General features: G+C 43.2%; 1 protein-coding gene across 2 annotated transcripts in view; it reads left to right on the plus strand.

The window, feature by feature from the left end:
• The window catches only part of mlxip (MLX interacting protein), a 36225-nt gene extending 25463 nt beyond the window's left edge, over positions 1–10762 (plus strand). Inside the window, exons 14-17 of one of the 2 annotated variants that reach the window (XM_061259837.1) lie at positions 78–205; positions 935–1058; positions 2307–2436; positions 8925–10762. In XM_061259837.1, the coding sequence (XP_061115821.1) occupies positions 78–205; positions 935–1058; positions 2307–2436; positions 8925–9046 (504 nt within the window). In that variant the 3' untranslated portion in view covers positions 9047–10762. Of the gene's footprint in view, positions 1–77; positions 206–836; positions 1059–2306; positions 2437–8924 lie in introns of those variants that run through there. The other variant, XM_061259838.1, reaches the window with a different exon arrangement.
• Positions 10763–20822: the final 10060 nt, after the last annotated feature.

Here is a 20822-nt window from a genome sequence, read left to right on the forward strand (position 1 = left end):
CGTTGCGGGAGCGTTGCGGGGACGTTGCGGGAGCGTTGTGCGGTCGCTAACGGGCACATTGGCTCTCATTGGCGCAGATCAGCAGCGCGGCGACGCTGCAGAAGACGGTGGAGTACATCGGGAAGCTGCAGCAGGACCGCCTCAGCACACAGGAGGAGGCCAGGCGACTCCGTCAGGAGATAGAGGAGCTGAACGCCTCCATCAGGTACCTGATCCCTGCACACACCCTAAAGCTCCATCAGGTACCTGCTCCCTGCACACACGCTAAAGCTCCGTCAGGTACCTGCTCCCTGCACACACGCTAAAGCTCCATCAGGTACCTGCTCCCTGCACACACCCTAAAGCTCCATCAGGTACCAGCTCCCTGCACACACCCTAAAGCTCCATCAGGTACCTGCTCCCTGCACACACCCTAAAGCACCGTCAGGTACCTGCTCCCTGCACACACGCTAAAGCTCCATCAGGTACCTGCTCCCTGCACACACCCGTCTGTCCCTAAAGCTGCACCAGCCTATTCACCTCCACCACAAACCTGCACCTGCCTGTCCTACTCCACACAGATACTCCCCCACACTAAACCTGTACCTGCTACCACACCTGTACCTGCCTATCCTACTCCACACAGATACTCCTCCACCCTAAACCTGTACCTGCTACCACACCTGTACCTGCCTATCCGACTCCACACAGATACTCCTCCACGCTAAACCTGTACCTGCTACCGCACCTGTACCTGCCTATCCTACTCCACACAGATACTCCTCCACCCTAAACCAGTACCTGCCTATCCAACTCCACACAGATACTCCACTCTAAACCTATGCCTGCCTATCCAGCTCCACACAGATGATTCTCCACCCTAAATCTGTACCTGTTACCCCACCTGTACCTGCCTGTGGTTGCTGACGGTGCTGTGTTGCGTCTCATCGCCCAGCTCGTGTCAGGAGCAGCTCCCAGCCACGGGCGTGCCCATCACACGGCACCGCTTCGACCACATGCGTGACAAATTCGACGAGTATGTGAAAAGCAGGACCCTGCAGAACTGGAAGTTCTGGATCGTATCCTTTCAACTGGACTGATGATCACTGCACCCTGGATAATCCACGCTGCACACTGCATAATCCACACTGCACACTACATACTGAACTCTGAATAATCCACACTGCATACTGCACACTGCATAATCCACACTGCACACTACATACTGAACCCTGAATAATCCACACTGCATACTGCACACTGCATACTGAACCCTGAATAATCCACACTGCATACTGCACCCTGGATAATCTGCTCTGCACACTACGTACTGCACCCTGGATACTGCACCCTACATAATCCACACTACACACTACATAGTAGACACTACATAATCCAAACTGCATACTACAGACTGCATAATCTACACTACTCACTGGATAGTCCACACAGCGCACTTCATGATCCACATTACATTTCCCTTCAAAAGGTCAATTCATTTTTTTCCCCTCTACACTGAAGACAATTGAGTTTGAGGTCATGAGATGTACATGAATTGACGGATCTGAATTTCAGCTTTGTGACTGACAGGTGTTTCTTGTTGCCCAGATGTGCCCTGTTAGATTGATTAAACAATAAATAGTGCAGAATGTCTACACTTGTGTGGTCTGATACCATAGGTGTTATGTTCTAAGAAGTTAACACTTCTATGTTTAAATACCTGGAAATAAAAGCTGAAATTATGAACACTTGTGTCGTGTTCATCTACTTATCTCAACCCCAAATGTATTCAGTGTATTGCAAAAAGAAAGGAATTGGCCTTGCTGTTCAAATACTTTTGAAGGGGGTCTGTATGTAATCCACTCTGTCACACTGTCTCTGTATAAACAGGAAGAGACTCCATTTAAGGCCACATTAGCCTGATAATGTCATGTCTTGTGTTGCTCTTTCTTAATTTTTCTTTGTATTCTGATGGCAACCAGAAATGCCGTTTTTCTTAGGTGGTGTATGCAAAAAAAAAAAAAAAAAAGGGACCGTTTATCATTTGGGAAAAGCTAGCTAGCGTGCAGGCTTCTTATACCACTGTTGCAGCGGTCATGCCTGACTGCACAAATCAGATATCATTTCACCCATCACAATGGAGATAACTAATTTCTGTGAATTTCACATGAACACTGTAGACTCCTTCGGTCCACTTCCTTGCCCTGTGGGTTCCTAGTACATGACCTGTTGGGTGAAAGGTCACTGACGTTAGGCCGCCGCGTGGTTGCTCCTTCTCCACGGTTGGGTTTGAGCCTTGACCCCCCCCTCCCCTCACTCCCCTGCAGTTCAGCATCATCATCAGACCTCTTTTTGAGTCCTTTAATGGAGCCGTTTCCACCACCAGCACAGAGGAGCTGTGCCAGACCACCCTGCTTTGGCTGGATCGGCACTGCTCCCTGCCCGTCCTGAGACCCAGTAAGTACCCACAACCGCCCACTCACCGGCCTCTGTGAGGTCACAAACATGCCGTAGAATCTTCTTAACTGAACATTCTACTGCTGATGATGTAACAATCACCACTAGTCACTGAGAGTTCCAGAACACCAGGAAATGCCCATGAACATCTCAAGTGGAGATAGAGGATGTGGGTACAGTACATTACAAGAGGTAAATGCACGCTTTTGCAATTTTTGACAGATAACAGGAGCGGATGCTCTGCAAACCAAAATGTACTGCTTGTGGCCCGTTTAGTGTCATCGTCATTGTCATTTAGCAGCATTGTCATTTTCCTGATTCATCTGGAGAAAACTGGAAAGTTTTAGATTTTCAGGTTTCACTTTTTTTTTTTTTTTGTTATTTAATTATATTTAATCATCGTGCTCCATCTTCTGTGTATAAAGACCTAAATTTGCCTGGGCACGCATGACCTTGTGTCAGGACCATTCTCCTTGCAGTTAAGGAGTTCCAATCTTGTGATTTCACCTCCGTGTCTGAGAAAAAGTGACTTGATGGGTTATAAAAAGGGAATTGGCTGCTGTAAGGAAAAAAGGACGTCTCTGGAACTTGATGAAAATGTAATATTCAGGGTTTTTTCCCGATACCAGCGGTGACAAACCACACAAGGCAGAACCTTTGAACCCCTGAACCTTTCCGGTGACTACACTTTTTCCAGCCTTGACCAAGATTGTGCAGTGCACATAATGGGAGGATGGAGAGCGTTTTGTGGCACCTGAAGTAGGCGGCAGTGTCCTGGCCGCCCTGCTTCATGAGCAGGGTCTTGCTGACTCAAGTAGTTTCTGATCTCTCACTCCCGGTCACTACTCCACTGTTGCGGCAGCTGCGTTACAGTGCTGATAAGAGACCGTCGAGGGACAATTCGGCCAGCAGACATCGCGGTCTGCCCGGCGTATCTTTCACTGCCGTTAGATTCGAGTGGCTTTCCATTTTCGCAGCTTTCGTCTGCAAGTGCTTATCTTGAGATCGTGTCACTGATGCTGCTTTCTGTCTGTCAGCAGAAGAGCTGGGCAGGAAAGTGTTAGCAGTTTATGGAGAAAAAGCAAAGCCGAGAGATCGGCAGTTCTGATACGTCTTGCTGTTTTTTTCCCCCCCACAGCAAAAAACAAGCCCTTTGCTTTTGTGCCAGACTCTGATTCTCTCAGACATACAGGCTCTAGGGCCGGTTTCACAGACTCTGACTCTCACAGATACACAAGCTCTAGGGCCGGTTTCACAGACTCTGACTCTCACAGATACACAAGCACTAGGGCCGGTTTCACAGACTCTGACTCTCACAGATACACAAGCACTAGGGCCGGTTTCACAGACTCTGACTCTCACAGATACACAAGCTCTAGGGCCGGTTTCACAGACTCTGACTCTCACAGATACACAAGCACTAGGGCCGGTTTCACAGACTCTGACTCTCACAGATACACAAGCTCTAGGGCCGGTTTCACAGACTCTGACTCTCACAGATACACAAGCTCTAGGGCCGGTTTCACAGACTCTGACTCTCACAGATACACAAGCACTAGGGCCGGTTTCACAGACTCTGACTCTCACAGATACACAAGCTCTAGGGCCGGTTTCACAGACTCTGACTCTCACAGATACACAAGCTCTAGGGCCGGTTTCACAGACTCTGACTCTCACAGATACACAAGCACTAGGGCCGGTTTCACAGACTCTGACTCTCACAGATACACAAGCTCTAGGGCCGGTTTCACAGACTCTGACTCTCACAGATACACAAGCTCTAGGGCCAGTTTCACAGACTCTGACTCTCACAGATACACAAACTCTAGGGCCAGTTTTCAGACTGATTCTCACAGATACACAAGCTCTAGGGCCGGTTTCACAGACTCTGACTCTCACAGATACACAAACTCTAGGGCCAGTTTTCAGACTGATTCTCACAGATACACAAGCTCTAGGGCCAGTTTTCAGACTGATTCTCACAGATACACAAGCTCTTGGGCCGGTTTCACAGACTGACTCTCATAGATACACAAGCTCTAGGGTTTACGCCAAAGTCTGGTAAAGTAGAATAAGAAATGGAGATGATCCATACTGAAATGAAATGAGTCGAATGCTTGGTCTGTCTGTAAGTGGGCTGATACGGTCAGAGCGATGAGGTACAGTTGTGGAGAGAGAGCTGGGTGCTGTTGCATTCTGGGTAAGCACTGGTTTATCAGACGTTGTGGTTCTGGCGGTTCGTGCAGAGGCAGAGGGAGCACAGGAAGTGCTACGTCCGATCAGTCTAGCGATAGTGAAACGCTGTGCCGATCAGTCGTGTCATGCTGTGTAATGAAAATCCAGGCAGACCGAGTCTGGAGTGGAGCAGGGGTCGACCGAGTCACGTGGAGAGCCAGTGCCGTTTCTGGTTTCCGTTTGATCACAATGACTTGACTGATGATTAAAAGTCTGAATATTCAGAATGGTGAAACGCTGATTGCCTCCAGCACTTGGTCTCTTGCGTTACTTAAACCTGATTAATCAAAATGATTCCAGTGATGCGGTTACGGGTTTGGATGGAGCGATGGACCTTGACTGTCACTGGTTCTCCAGGACCAGGGTTTCCTGTCCTCGGTGTGAAGGATAGTGGCAGAGAGTAACAAAGGAGAGAGGTCCAACCTAGATACTAAACTGCTCCTTGCTTAAATCTGCTTTCATACACCTCAGCACTGTTTTTACAATGGGAAAGTTTTTTTGTCATGAGCTGTTGGTCCATACTTTGAGTTATTGGGTTCATTAATGAGTCCTTGGATAGCCTAAATGGTGAGTGGTAAATGGTTGGAATTTTTATATAGCGCCTTTATCCAAAGCCCTGTACAGTTGATGCTTCTGTTACGATCGCTCGTAAATCGTAACATGAAGGACACACACCAGTTTAAGGAATAACAAAATAATAGAATTTAATAAGACAAAAGATAACAAAATATACAAAAATTAGTAATGAGGTGTGTAGAGCTATGTGTCATGTATTTAATGTAGGTACATAAATTGAATGTGACTGGATACGTGTAAATGTTAGCCAGTCAAACAAAAAGGCTTGTCAGCATGGGAGGAAGCAAGCCCCACCTGCAGGAATGGCAGATGTCTTAAGCCAAAGCCTCCGGCCACAGGTGCACCTCATTAAGCTGATGACCCTCTTGTTCCTCAGCCAGCCACTTGAGACAAAAAAAGAAAAACCAAAAACGGATACGAGCGGGCCGTCACACCTTCCCCCATAAAGAAGAGGGACCATAGGGCCCTCTATAAAATTAATAAACGAATATTAAACAGATAAATCACTAGTTATCAATAAATCAATTACTGACTTTTTTATTTATTATTATTATTATTATTTTTTAACAAAACAACTCCCATCGGCCCATAATGTGCACCAAATGCACAAATGCACAAATGAACACTTGAGTCGACACCAAAAAAAAAAAAGGGGGTGCAAAAGAGAGAAGAGGAAAATTACAACAATACCTCCCTTACTCCAGGGTTCCTCTGCCTCCACCACAATAACCAGTCCACTCCTCTACTGGCCCCCTAACTTCCACACCCCCCTTCCTGTGCACCGGGGTGGGAGAAAAGAGCAAAAGTGAGCAGAAAAGTATCAAAGCGAGAGAGATAAGATCAGCAGATTGAGGAGAGTAAAGGAAGGCAAAAGTCAGTGAGAACAGCGACAATTAACTGTCCGCCGGGGCACGGCTCAAGGCGTCAGCCAACACATTGTCGGTGCCCCGAATGTGCTGAATATCCAACCAATAGTCCTGTAAGAACAAGCTCCAACGCATAAGGCGTTGTTCTGCATAAGACTTAAAAATCGCAAAGGATTGTGGCCGGTGTAAACCACTATTTGTTGTGAAACCGACCCAAGGTAAACGTCAAAATGTTGTAAAGCCCAAATGAGCGCCAAAGCCTCTTTTTCTATAGTGGAATAGTTAACTTGGTATGAATTAAATTTCTTTGAAAAGAAACCAATAGGGTGGTCCACTTTTAAGTCATCAGCCTGAAGCAGGACCGCACCAGCACCTACCCCACTAGCGTCTACTTGAAGTTTAAAAGAACGATCAAATTTGGGTGCAGCTAGCACAGGAGCATTACACAACAAGGCTTTAAGTGCCTCAAAAACACTTTGGCACTCATCGGTCCATTCAAAAATAGACTTGCAGCGTAAAAGGTTTGTAAGAGGCGTCGCGACTGTCAAAATTAGGACCGAAACCCCTATAGTACCCAATCATCCCCAAAAAGCGCATCAAGGCTTTCTTGGAGGTCGGCACTTGCTTTCCTTTCCTCAAAATCCAGTCTTCTCTGCTCTAAAGCAATTTTGTCCTGTTCCAATGCGAGTTGCTGAAAAACCAAACGCCCATCCACATCTACACTACCTGAACTAGGTTTGGGACCAATCAAAGAAGCCATCAAAGGACCTTCCACGGCTTCTGGGGCCTCTAATAAACCCCTATTAACAATCAATTCCACCAATAAATTCTTTATTTCAGGCTTTCTAAGTTTTGCCCCCACGTCAGAATGGCCCAACTGCTCCGCCAATTCAATCAAGCAATCCTTACGAAGTGCATCTAACCTAGACCAGCTGGGTTGTTCCAAAAATGCAGCAACCACCAGAGAAAGAGTCTTTTTCATTTCGGATTTCTCTTTAGACATAATGAGGTAAATTGAAACGGATTAACTAAATTAGTGGAGATTATACCAGAATGGCAATGAACAAACAAATTCCAAAGTTATAATCGCATAAATCCCTCACTTTACTCTCCGCTATTGCACCCAACCGAAAAAAAAACCAAACAAGACAACGATTTGCAACCAAAACAGTGTGCAAAAAAAATAATAAAAAAAACTGAAGGAGCTTTCCCCACAGATCTACCTGATCAACCCTAGTCTTCTGGGAGTCCCTACGGCTCGAGGCGGCTTTAAACGCTGAAACCGTACGCACAATGAATAACCAATTGACAAGTTACCACCGTAACATCGGAGCGTGCCCCCACCGTCACGAACAACCCGAAAATAACAAACTAAAATAAAAAAATCGACAGGCCTCCCGGCCGTGCCGCTCAACCTATCAGGGGAATATAGCTTTAAGCACCAGTAATTATTACACAAGTATTATCAGAACAAATCAATACTTTAATTGCACACTAGTATGGTAACACTCACCGGTCCTCGGAAGGATGGAGCAGCGGGGAACAGAAATAGTAGCTCCAACTCACGAAACTGGAACTAGAATAATTATTCTTCACTCCCACGATCAAAAATAAATTTAAACAAGCATGAACTAGTCTATATAAACCAATGCGTGTCTATTGGCATCTGTTCAAAGTGTTACGGTAGCTTAGACCACTGGAAAGTAGGCTACGGCAATCCAGAAAACACAAACAAATCCAGATAGCAAATCCAGATAATACAAACAAACGGACACGAAACGAGTCCTACCAAAAGGAATCAGGTGAGTACTTACTCATGCCAAAGAACAAAGCTACCTGAAAGTAACGACGCCGCGGCGACCAAATATAAACAGATGCCAAAACCGCCTTATTCCGAAATAAGGCATTCAAACTCGCAAAGCAAGTAAAAATAAAGGGATCAAAAAGGATCCCGGACGAGCCCCCATTATGTTACGATCCCTCGTAAATCATAACATGAAGGACACACACCAGTTTAAGGAATAACAAAATAATAGAATTTAATAAGACAAAAGATAACAAAATATACAAAAATTAGTGATGAGGTGTGTAGAGCTATGTGTCATGTATTAATGTAGGTACATAAATTGAATGTGACTGGATACGTGTAAATGTTAGCCAGTCAAACAAAAAAGGCTTGTCAGCATGGGAGGAAGCAAGCCCCAACTTCAGGAATGGCAGATGTCTTAAGCCAAAGCCTCCGGCCACAGGTGCACCTCATTAAGCTGATGACCCTCTTGTTCCTCAGCCAGCCACTTGAGACAAAAAAAGAAAAACCAAAAACGGATACGAGTGGGCCGTCACACTTCTCATTCACCCATTAACACACACACACCAATGGCACCAACCAGCTCGTCAGGAGCATTTGGGGGTTAGGTGTCTTGTTCGACACAGCCCGGGCAGGATTGAACTGGCAATAGCCTAGATTGTTAGGTACGGAATGGAAGGTTTATTTGTTATTAAGATAGCCTTAAAGCAGAGAAAGAAATTGTTTCTGTCATTGTTGTCGCACTTGTGCAGTGTCTTGAAACTGAATGTTTTCTCCGGCGTTTCTCGGAGAGGAACAGTGGACTTGCATATCTAAGCGTTCACAGCCTCTCGTACGGCTAGGCGAAAGCTGAACAGGAGCTGAGTTGCGATCTGTCTTGCAGTGGGGTCTGATGTCTGATATCTGTAGTTGGAGGGGTCTCTGTTCTTCATTGTGGGTGGGTTTGTGGGGTGGTTTTGGGGAACAGTTGTAACGTTTCATCTTCCCCCCCCCCCCCCCCCCAGTGGTTTTGAGCACCCTTCGCCAGCTGAGCACCAGCACGTCGATCCTGAGCGACCCATCGCTGCTGCCCGAAGAAGCTGCTCGCGCTGTAGCCAACGTCCACCAGGGGGCAGGAGAGTCCTAGCCCCGCAGAGACCGGTTACCGCCGCTTCGTCCTGTTGGTGCTCCTCCGGAGACGTAGGGGGCGCTGTGCTTCCGAGCCTTCTTGTGACACACTGTGAGGCTCCCGGCTGATTGGCACACTCTGTACCCTCTCTGGGTTGGCTGGCCTGGCCACACAGAATCTTACCTCTTCAAAAGATCGTCTTCAAGGGGTAATTTGTTTTCAGCAGTCTCTTAGGCCATTTAATTTTCTTTTACCATTTGCTGAAAAAAAAACAAAAAAAACAACATTTTGAAGTACATTATGAAAAGAAACCAACACCAGCACAATCGGTAATCTCCGTGGCTACCTAAAAAGGGAAGGTGGTTACCTGTCCACCTCTTGCTGAATTTAAAGCTTCAGGTTTGAGTCTTTGAGCTGGCCATTTATAAACCAAAGCTGCACGGTTTTATGTATGGCAAGCAAATCCAAATCCTTCTTCCAGAACCCGCAGTCCGCGGGCCGCGGGCGTGGGAACCGTTACCTCACCCGGCGATTTGGGGCTTTGCGGCAGACGCCATTTCCGCCGTGGACTCATTCCACTGCTCAGCCCACCCGCGGACTCCACGCATTCACACGGGAATGAAAGCTTTCTGCCAAATGCAATGTTTTTATCATTTAGAATTTGTTGTTGCTGGCTTCATTTCAGTTGTTATTTGGCTTGAGGTTTTTCAAGCGGTATAGGTTTTTTTTTTTGGGGGGGGGGTTTTGTACACAACCACTTCCAGTAATCTCATGATTGGTGGAGTTCACCACCAATCATGTGTGTATAAGCTAATCTTTCTAGTCAATGTTTTTTTCGCAGTCCACAAAACGTATTAGAACCGGGATCCAAACTCTCAGTAAACCATCTCCTTAAGTATCGGCATGCGTCTGCTGCTGCCTGCCCAGCAAAATCTTTCCCCCCGGGAATCGGTACCAAGGCCCGCATTCACTAAAGCTGAATACAGGAGCTGAGTCTGTTACTTTCATATGAGGTCAATGACTAGTTCACCCAGATGTAGGCGGCTCCACAACCTAGGGATGTGGCCTTCTGTAGTTCACTACACAAACTGCGTATCCGTGCACTACGCTCGTTTGTAGCAGCTCACCTGACAGAGTGGTGCGGTCAGGATTTTATTTTCATACTTGTCTAAATTGGACAGTGCTGGTATAAACCAGGGGTGTTCAGTGTTATCCGTAAGGGGCAGGTGTGGGAGCAGATCTTTGTTTTAGCCCAGCACTAACACACCTGTTTCTACGCAACACAGGCTTGCGTGAAGACCATGATTAGGTAGTTGAATCAGGTGCAGTAGCGCTGTGATAGATTGTCGCCTGAACACACAGCAGTCCTTTAGGATAAGACTGGAGACCTCAGGTATAAACCATGATTTACGAAAACCCACGCGCCCGCAGGAAGAACGCCCAGAGCAGTTCAGCTTCATGGAGACATGAATCCTACCATATGCACCATAAACCTGTACATACCGGCCATACAGTCCAGCTGAAATATGCATGATTTCAGTATTGTTCTGCTCTGGTTGTTTTATCGAAGAAATCACGAGGGCAGGTATCTTCCCAAAATGGATTAAAAGGGATCGCTCAAAAACAAAATAACGTACATGAGAATCTGCGCTGTTGTTTCATCTGCCACCATTTATGATGCGTGTGCTTTACACAAAATGTCAATAATAATAAATTGGCCATGCAATTATAAAATCCGGTTCTGTATGTTTATGTAATAGGTGCTTTTATGAATGTTTGCGTAGTGTTAACACACACATGGTAGTGTTGAAATGAGCCTCTGCCCTCCATGGTTTGAACCCGGAGCAGTGCTTACAGTGGCTTGCAATAAGAATGGTGACTGAGTCTCTCATGCTAATGCCAGGTCTGCTCACCTCTGACTGCAGAACTGTTTCACCTGATTGCTTGTGCAGAATGTAATAAAGATGACAACTAAATGCACAACGATAAAAATAAAGTAAAATCAAGACCTGCCCAGGTCGAGGAAAGACACTCAAGGAGGGAGGTGTTCGGTTGAATGAAAAGTTGTTTTAAAAAGTATACAAAACAGCCTTAAAATTGCAATTGTAAATGTTTTTTTTTGTGTTTAACGTGGGTGTATTTGACTCCGAATGCCTGGTACTCTGCGATCTTAACCTGCGTTCTTCATGCCCTGATGAAGTGGAAATGTTGGAATAATGAAATGACAATGCGGAGCTTACGTGGGCTTCTGTGATTGACAGCCGTCTCCAAAAACGTAACCCAGCAGCGGACCAACCACGGCGCAGCTTCGCACCGACCGTCTCTGATTCACTGAATGGTTTGCTGCTGATGGCCTACCTGTTGTGGAAAAAAAAGCATTTCTGAATGTTCTGGACTGAAATGGATTCACCTTTCACTCAGGATTCACATAAACTGAATAGAATGTTTTCTACCAAATAAACTAGAAAATCAGGGTATTTTCACTGAAGACACGTTGCGGTGAAAGCTTGCAAGTTTCGTACTTGTAACCTGGGTTTTTTCTTTTTTTTGGCAATCAATGAATTTGTCTGTTTCTGTATTAGACTGTTTTTATACCATGTGGAATCGTCTTCTGTGAAATTCAGGCATCCTCACAATGCCGACTCACAGCTACTGTGCTTTTAGTTTCTTGAGGTGCTGAACAAAATGAATGTTTTATTTCACCGTCTTTCATTAATGTTCAGGAATTTTATAGCACTGTGTATAAACACCAACTGAAAATGATCTGGGTGGGGGGTGGGGGTGGGGGTCCACGATGAGCTCTATCCAGTAAAACATTTTTTTCATTTACTGGATTGTGATTACAGTGGCTAGTCACTGAAATCATTGGGGTTTTTTTTATTGATGCAGCGTTGCAAAACCAGATGTGCATGAACCCCCTCCTCTTTTGAACTTGGTGTGCTTATGTTTCTATGAAAAGACTTTTAAACATGTTACAGTGTAGAGCTGGGAGGTATGAATTGTATTTATTCTGAATTTTGTTTCATCCTTGTGTTTATGTATCTGATTTATGATGCGTTCTGGTCTTTTTTTTTTTTTTTTTTCAAAGCGATATGAAAAGGGAAGTGCTCTGTAGTTTTATTACGTGCCCTGATACGTTTGCATAAACATATTCTTTCCCAACAACTTTTCTGACTTGGGCGGCAGAAAGCAACAGAACACTCACTGTTTTTTTATTTTATTTTGTAATTAAATAAAGTGATTATATTTTGTATATTTTGGCACCGATGAACCACTAGAAACACAGTGTGTGCCATTTCACAAGCAAATGCTTCAGTTTACAGAAATCTATGTCACACATCAGCTTTAGAGTTTAGTGGGTAAGTAGACCTGATAATGGTGTATTTTTTCTCATCCCATAAATATTTATTTTAATTTTAAATTATATTGGTCATCTGCCTATCCAACCCGTGTCCTGCACCCAAAACACTAGAGGCGGAGCCTGCTGTTCTCAGTTGGTGCAGTGTGGATTTGTGGGTCCATCCGTGGCCTGGAACAGTAATGCCTTGCGTTTCATACCACGCTTTTCGACACACAAAGCCCTTTAGAGTGATGAGGTGCGCCTCGAACACCACCGATGAGCTGCACCCTTCTGGGTGAAACAACGGCAGCCATTTTGTACCAGAATTGTTTTAGCCAATTATATCAGTGCCTTACCATGATAAAAAATTTAAAAAAACACTGCAGTCCAAAGCTCCTCTGTCACTTCAAAACTATTGAAAAACCCCCTTGACCCATTTTGTCTGCTACATTCAAACCGCGCAAGAGCATTTCTGCATATTTGTGAAGTAAACACTTGCCACATCAGGTTTTCCTCTGTTTCATTCTGAATGACGTTATATTACTTTGAACATGAGTACAGTGCCTGAGATTAAATGTACCCCCTGCGTGTTTACCAGCAATAAGGGCAGATGTGGCTTAGATAGCATTTTGAGGCCTTACATTACATCAGTGATATATTCATCGTATTCTCGTGTGATCTCCAATCAACCTTTTTCTGTTGGGCATTTTTGCAGATGGTTAACATGATGTCAGAAACACTTTGTACAATACTCTATGCAAAGAGGAGTGTTATAAGGCTTGACCAGAGTTACTGTATCCTAATCAGACCTGGCTCAATAAATTATTGTTTCAGATTCAAATACTTTTCTATGCTTTATTGAGCTTGTCTGGTGTATTGGAACCGATCAAATACTCTGAAAAGTGCAAACCCCGCCTTCTGGTCACAGCGCAGTCCAAGTATTTGGACAGTAGTACAATTTCTTTTGACTCTGTACTCCGGCAGATTGGATTTGAAATGAAACCATGTATAACGTGAACCATGAATCACCTCGAATGATCGTTTTAAGAATTGCATCCCTTTTTAAACATACCCCAGTTTAGGAGAACAAAAGCTTATTTTGGTCCCCTGTGAATAAAAAGGATGCAAATGCCCTGAAATTAAAGGTGTTGGTCTGTAACATCATATTCACTGTAAAATGCAATGTGCTGGAGTAGAGTTAAAAGAACAGGAATTGTACCGCTGTCCAAATACTTACAGATTGCACTGTACTGTATATATTTGACCCATGTCTGATCACAATGAGGAGTTTTCCATATGCTGACTAGTTTATTTGCTGAGTGTATTTTTTTATTTTTTTTTGCAGGATAAATTATTTTATGTGGTAAGCTTTTAATTTTCTGTCACACTGGGGTTTTCAGGATCTTAATGATAAAGAACCTTTTAATCTTGTTTCCTTGGTTTCAGTATTGTACATATTGTATTGATCTGTGTATTTTCTTCTACCAAGTAAAGAAGGCCAAATGCTGTTTTTTCCATATGGGAGGTCTGAGTTTCTTTCATATGTAAATCCAAAAGAAAAACAACTCGAGCCTACAGCTTTCAGTCACCAGAGATACCGCTCACTCAGTTAAGAGGCCTTGCTTAGCATGACGCATGGTGATATTTAGTGCACTTCTCTGAAGTACCTATAAGTGTATGGGTGCATATTTTAACTTTTATTTACAGTTTTTTACAATCGTTTTCACACTTGTCTCAATACCATGTCCACGTCTTCAAAACACTTAACACATTCACCATATCAATAGACTATGTGAACTAAACTGTGTATACTTTTGCATTGCTTTGATACAAAAGGCATTCAATCACCACTTCTTCCAAAATTCATGAATTCCTCTCTCAGTCAGTGTTCACCACCAGCAAGAGTCTGTACAACTACAGCAAATTTTGCAGACATTTAGGTACTCTAAACAGTTAATTTAAAGTTCAAAACCCAACAAAATTCTCATCACTGTGGATGGAAATATGTTGCATTTTGACAGACAAATTAAACTATATGCTTGAAATACGTAAGACAGATCATTCAGATTTTCTGATTGAAATGTGCATGTATATATGGAAATATGAAGAGATTTTTCCACTATTACTGCTGCACATGTACTGCAGACACACCTGGCTGTCATTTCAGCGAACAACCTACCCAGGTGTTTCTCCGTTTGTGCCCTGTTACCTCAAATGCAATATGCTTTGGATTGGCATTTGCATTCTTTAGCCTTGGTGGGGAAAATGGAGGAAGAAGACGTTGCGGAAGAGCAAGAACAGTTGTGTCTGATGAAATCAGAGCCACAGTCATTCAATTGATGTGTATATTACAGTAGTACTGTGATTTGAGAAGTCTCCAGAAAAAGCAGATGTATCAGTGCACATTTGTCTTTGACTCACTACAGGACCCAGAGGTTACCTCACACAGGGGAACGGGGAAGGATATTTACGCCTCAACAGGAGGATGCAATAGTTGTGATGGTCATTGGCAACAACAGCATCAGGCTAAGAGAAATACACAACAACATAATCCCAGACAACAACATATTTCCAAACATTGACAGTGTAAGTACTACAACCGTTTCAAGACTGCTACAGAAACATCAGATCAGAATGAAACAGTTGTACACTATCACCCTTTGACAGGGACTCTGAGCATGCCAAGGAACTCAGGAACCAATATGAAGTTTATGAAGGTATATGTGAAGGTTTATGACCACCACCACATGACCAGATGTCACTTCTAGATGCAATGGCTGCTGGGTGTGATGTTGATGAAAATCTATGGCCAAATGCAGAGGACAGGATGGATGGGCCAGGCCAACAGTAGACTTCTGATACTGATAGGCAGACAATATATGTGCAAATTACTGTATATAGTGACAATATTTGGTATGTATTTGTTATTGACTAATGCATTTTGAGTAAATGATTGTATTGTATTTTTCTTTTCTGAACTGCAGTATATTGCCCAGTATAGTGAACAAATGGCAAAATACTGTAATCCCCCCTGAAGAATACTGTTGCTTTTGTGATTTGTTTCTTTATCATATATTGTTTTACATTACACAGTAAAAATTGTTATTCTGGGTTTCCGATATAGTAAAACATTCATTCATTTACAGTTTACTGTAAATTTACCACACTCAGTCGTGAGAGGCAAACCAACTTTTGTGAGAGGCAAACCAACAGATCAAAAGTTTCTTTAGCTACTTGGCTTGAAATATTCGTGGATGCAAAAATAGAGGAAAAGGAAACACATAATATATGTATTTAGCAATGCTCCAATTTGTTTGAGTTTTGTAGTTCATTGTATATTGAGTGACAAAGTAGTCTTATGGGAGAAAGCATATGCTATAGTTATGGCAGCATGAGTCACTTTTGGGTGAAGTATGAAGTGTTTTGGTGGTTGAAGTGCATTTTGCACCAAATGTTAACTGGTGTGCTCAAGTGCGTGTTTCAAAAGCACACTGTGTGAAGAGTTTTGAAGAAGTGGACATGGTATCGAGACAAGTGTGAAAACGATTGTAAAAAAACTGTAAAGGCCCATATGCATCAGCGCTCCCAGCCTTTAATGATGGATTTGAACTTTTCTCCTGAATTTAACTTTTCTCCCGATTCAAAGCCTGACCAGTAACCTGTGCTGAAGTACCAGCCAACACAATCAGCGAAATCACCAAATCAGCAAAATCACCATCACTGCCGAAACCCGGAAACCCCCATAACACTGGCCCCGTTTCCAGGTGAACTCCCACATTCAAAGTTCGTGCATGGTATCTTATTCCCTTTTTGGGAGAGCGTAGACAAGCATATGGTCCTCTCAAAAACACTTTTTCAATGCACAATCCAGCAGATGGCACTGCCCTGCAATATACTTCATGCATAGCTTGTACAGTCAAACCAAATTCGTTTTTATGTACTAATGTATACGGTAGTGTGCAGTGATGATTATACGCATTTGTCTAAGAGGGGTCCTAATATATTACTTCTTTAAAAACTTTTGGTGAAAATGTATTGAACAATACTATTGTAGGCAATTAGAACAAAAAAATAATTCCCACAATTACATTGGGGTAAAAGTATGGCTAATAAACAAAAACACTGAAAATTGAAAAGTGTCACTATTTTTATTTTTTTAATTTTGCATAGCATGAATGCATGTTTGAAGGCTCATTCCATGGTTGTTGATGTTAAACAATTTGTTTAAACTGGTTTGAAGCAACATTATTCTGCAAAATTACTTCTGATGGTCAGTTTTTCCAGTACTTAAGGTAACACGAACTTTGAGCAGTGTCACAGTGTTAAGCATGATGGCACGACGGAAGGAGCTCTCTGAGATTGTTCGTAGCCGCATTGTAGCCTTACATGATGCCGGTTGGTCACTTCAAAAAATTTGTTAAATGCTAAATGCAGCCATGGCACTGTAAGAAACACCATCAAGCACTTCAAAGAGACCGGTTTGGTGAAAACTAGTGGCAGTAGAGGCACAAAACGGAAGTTAAGTGCCTCTAATCTTCGTTATCTGTGTGTTTAAAAAAATTGGCGGTTGACAGCACGACAACGCTGTGATATTAATAGCGCTAGAAGTGAAGACATGGAAGTATCAAGATCTACTGTTTCCAGATGCCTGTGTGAAACTGGTCTGATGGGTCGGCCAACATCAGAAAAAGATTTGAGTTCGCCAAGAAATTCAAGGATTGGACACCAGCAGACTGGGAACAAGTTCTTTGGACTGATGAATCAAAATTTCATCGGTCCAAACGCAGAAGAAAGAAATAAACAAATATGCTAACACTATACCTGAAAGATTAAATGCTGTAATCAAAGCAAAGGGTGGCCACACTAGATATTGACTTTTTTCTCCAAAAGTGACATATTTTTCTTTTCACAATATATTGTTATCTGTTTACTTATTTTCATCTACATGAACCAATATTACATTAAATAAATGCTTAAATAGTACTTGGTTTCTGATGTATTTTCATTGTGTTTAGTGTATAATCATCACTGCACACTACTGCACGTTATACATTACTCTGCACGATGCTACAGTGCATACAGTTTGGGCACCAGGGCCCCATTTGATGAAACAGGATTACTGAGTTAGCTGGGTAACTGCAGAGTAAAACCTGGAACCCATACCTGAACGTGGACTGGAGTAAAACGAGCTGTTCCGGGTTTTACCCGGCAGTTATCCAGTTAACTCCGTGATCCTGCCTTTGTGAAACACGCCCCGTGGAGTGTGGCGAGTGGCTCTTTCAGCAGTGTGGGCCAGCCGCTGACCAGGGACATTTCCTCCCGGGTCAATGACATGTTTGTAGTCAAAACGGAAAAGTGGACTCCAGACCGTGCAAGGGTGGATTGTGGCCGCTAGCTCCACAGGCGATGCCCAATTATCAGTGTATTAGAGGGTTCAGTCTCTTTCAGTCCCTTCAAGTGCAAACTGATGACGCACCTCTTCAAGCAGGACCTCTCCCCATCCCTCTCTACCTCCCTGTGAACCTTAATTGTTGTCTTTGTGATTTATGTAGTGTTTTGGTATTTTTAGTTGGCTAGGTAAGCAGTATTTGGATAGTTAAGTTTGGTCACTTTTGCTTTGTTGTTTGTTTGTTTTGTTGATTAAAAAAAAGAATTAAATTAAATTAAATAAAAAAAAAATAGGCCCTGGTCCTTATCTTTGTTGTACGGGTAGCAATTGAAATTGTACTTCCCTCTAGGGTCTTTCAGCGCACTTACCCCTGGTTATGGGTATGCACTTTGTTGTACGTCGCTCTGGATAAGAGCGTCTGCCAAATGCCAATAATATAATGTAATGTAATGGTCCATGCTCATTACTATCCAATTGGGTGCCTGTGGACTGCATGCTAAAGCTACATATGAAAGGTCCTCCTTTGACTCCACTCTACACAAGCTCAGCTGTAGTCTACAGTGCGAAAGCGAGCAGCTGGCAACACCGCGTCTGTCGGAGGAGAACCGTGGCTGAACAGCACCTCAGAATCAGTGGGGTTCACACTGGAACAGGGCTGAACAGCACCTCAGAATCAGTGGGGTTCACACTGGAACAGGGCTGCAGTCCGCACCTCAGAATCAGTGGGGTTCACACTGGAACAGGGCTGAACAGTCCACACCTCAGAATCAGTGGGGTTCACACTGGAACAGGGCTGCAGTCCGCACCTCAGAATCAGTGGGGCTCACACTGGAACAGGGCTGAACAGTCCACACCTCAGAATCAGTGGGGCTCACACTGGAACAGGGCTGAACAGTCCGCACCTCAGAATCAGTGGGGTTCACACTGGAACAGGGCTGCAGTCCACACCTCAGAATCAATGGGGTTCACACTGGAACAGGGCTGCAGTCCGCACCTCAGAATCAGTGGGGTTCACACTGGAACAGGGCTACTGTTGCAGACAGTTGGCATTCATAACTAGGGTGGGAGCTTAACATACTCAGCCCCAAGTTGTGAAACTTGTGGAATTTGTGAAAACGAAAATGTATAAAGAGTAAAAACATTTTTTTTTTTAAAGGGCAGAAAAGTGGGGGGGAACCATTAAGGTGAGGCTGCAATAGTGTTTCACAGGGATGCAGAGACTGTTCTCAGGTCAAAGCGGTTTATTTGTCTTAACAACCAGCTAATACAAAATAAATAAGTTAGCAAATTTCAATAAATATGATAAAAAATAAATTAATTTAACATAAATATATAAATTACTAGAGTACATACATGGATATAAAAATAAGTTAAATATTAAATCAAACTGTAAAACCAATGCAATCAGGAGGTATGTTTGTGTGTGTGTGCTGTCATACCAAGTAAAACTACAGCACCTCTTTGAAACGCTTTCATAAAGTGTACCAATACATGGTTGAACATTAAGGCAATTGGCAAAAGACAACCCATCTTCAAGCCTTCAGAGACTCACGAAACATTGGCAGCCATTTTACAAAGAGGGTCAATACACAGAAGGTCAAGGATTTCTTCTCGTATGTTTCCTGTGGGTTTTCCAAGTGACCGGACCCCAGACATTCTCTTCCTGTGACCATTATTGCAAAATGACGTTTGATCCAATCCAGCTTCTTGGTGGTACTGGCACCTGGATTGAGGTCCACTTGGTACTTGAGAACCCTCTCCAGGTAATGCTTAAATGCACAGGCTGTTGTGCTGAGGTTTCCTGGTGACATACTTATTCCCTTGACTTCCTTGTGTGAGGTAGTTAGATTCTAATAAATCAATGCAAAGAGGGGAATATGCATTACATTACATTTGATGAAATGAATGCCCAAATTACTGGTCAAATGCCAACAACTTCAAATCCCATATGGACCCAGTTCAGCAAATATTTTTGATCCCAAAATACCGACACACTTGAGAAATATAAACCCACTGAAATTATTTCATTACTGGTTATAGAGACAACAACCAAATTGATTCTGCATCTCCAAATGGAGAGAAAGCCCCAAGTCAAAAATAACTGTAATCCATATATATTAGTCAAGTTTAACTAATGAAAATAACTTAACTCTTAGCCAAGACTGATTCATTTCTGTAGCTAGGCTCTGTTTAGAAGGTTTTGTTTAGCTGAAACTCAGAGCCATTGAGCTATTGTTATGTACCGTTTCAGAATGTGATCATCACTGAAGCTTTTAAGCCAGTTGTGATGGAATAAGCATTGGGTATGTTTCATGTATACATTTGTTAATCGGTCATATTTTCTTCCAGTTCTCTGCAATGACTTGTACTTAGCCAGTGTAATTCACACAAGATTACTGAAAAACCTTTAACCTTTGGTCCATGTCCACTGCCAAGTTTTAAAAGATAATGTAAATGGGTATCAAAGTAAATACCCTGGTAAACTTATTAGTTTATGAGGATTTGCTTCCATTTTCTTAAACCCACAAGGCTTACAGTTTCAGCAAGTGCATTGCACCCCTTTGTCATATTGGAAATAAAATGGCAAATACTTACTAACTCGGGCAGGATTTCCACCGTTTTGCTTCTCATTAGGGAAACAGTGATGCGATGTATAGGGTTGGTCTGGCAAGGTAAAGCAGCAATCAGGACAACAGCTAGAACAAAGAAACTTGGACCTGGAAACAGAAGAGTGGGTAGACTTGGTCAGTATGGTTGGTAGTTTTATATTGCACATCACAGCATTTAACTTGTGCTTTCACTTCAACCAGTTCAGATGTCAAACGAACACGGAAATACCTTGCTTTAATAGTCAGGCACATTTACTATTAAAAAATGCTAACTTGCACATACATTGATTTGACAATCTTTTTAGAAGAAGGTGGCAAAGCACTGTATTCTGTCGAGCTTACCTGATGTGGGAGCCATTTCTGAGATGTACACACTCCAAAGTGATTCGCTGGATGTGCCACCAACTGGTTTTCACTCGTACTTATATTCAGACCTGTGGCTTTTATGTTGAGGAA

Source organism: Conger conger, chromosome 11, assembly GCF_963514075.1.
Source record: "Conger conger chromosome 11, fConCon1.1, whole genome shotgun sequence".
Taxonomy (NCBI): Eukaryota; Metazoa; Chordata; class Actinopteri; order Anguilliformes; family Congridae; genus Conger; species Conger conger.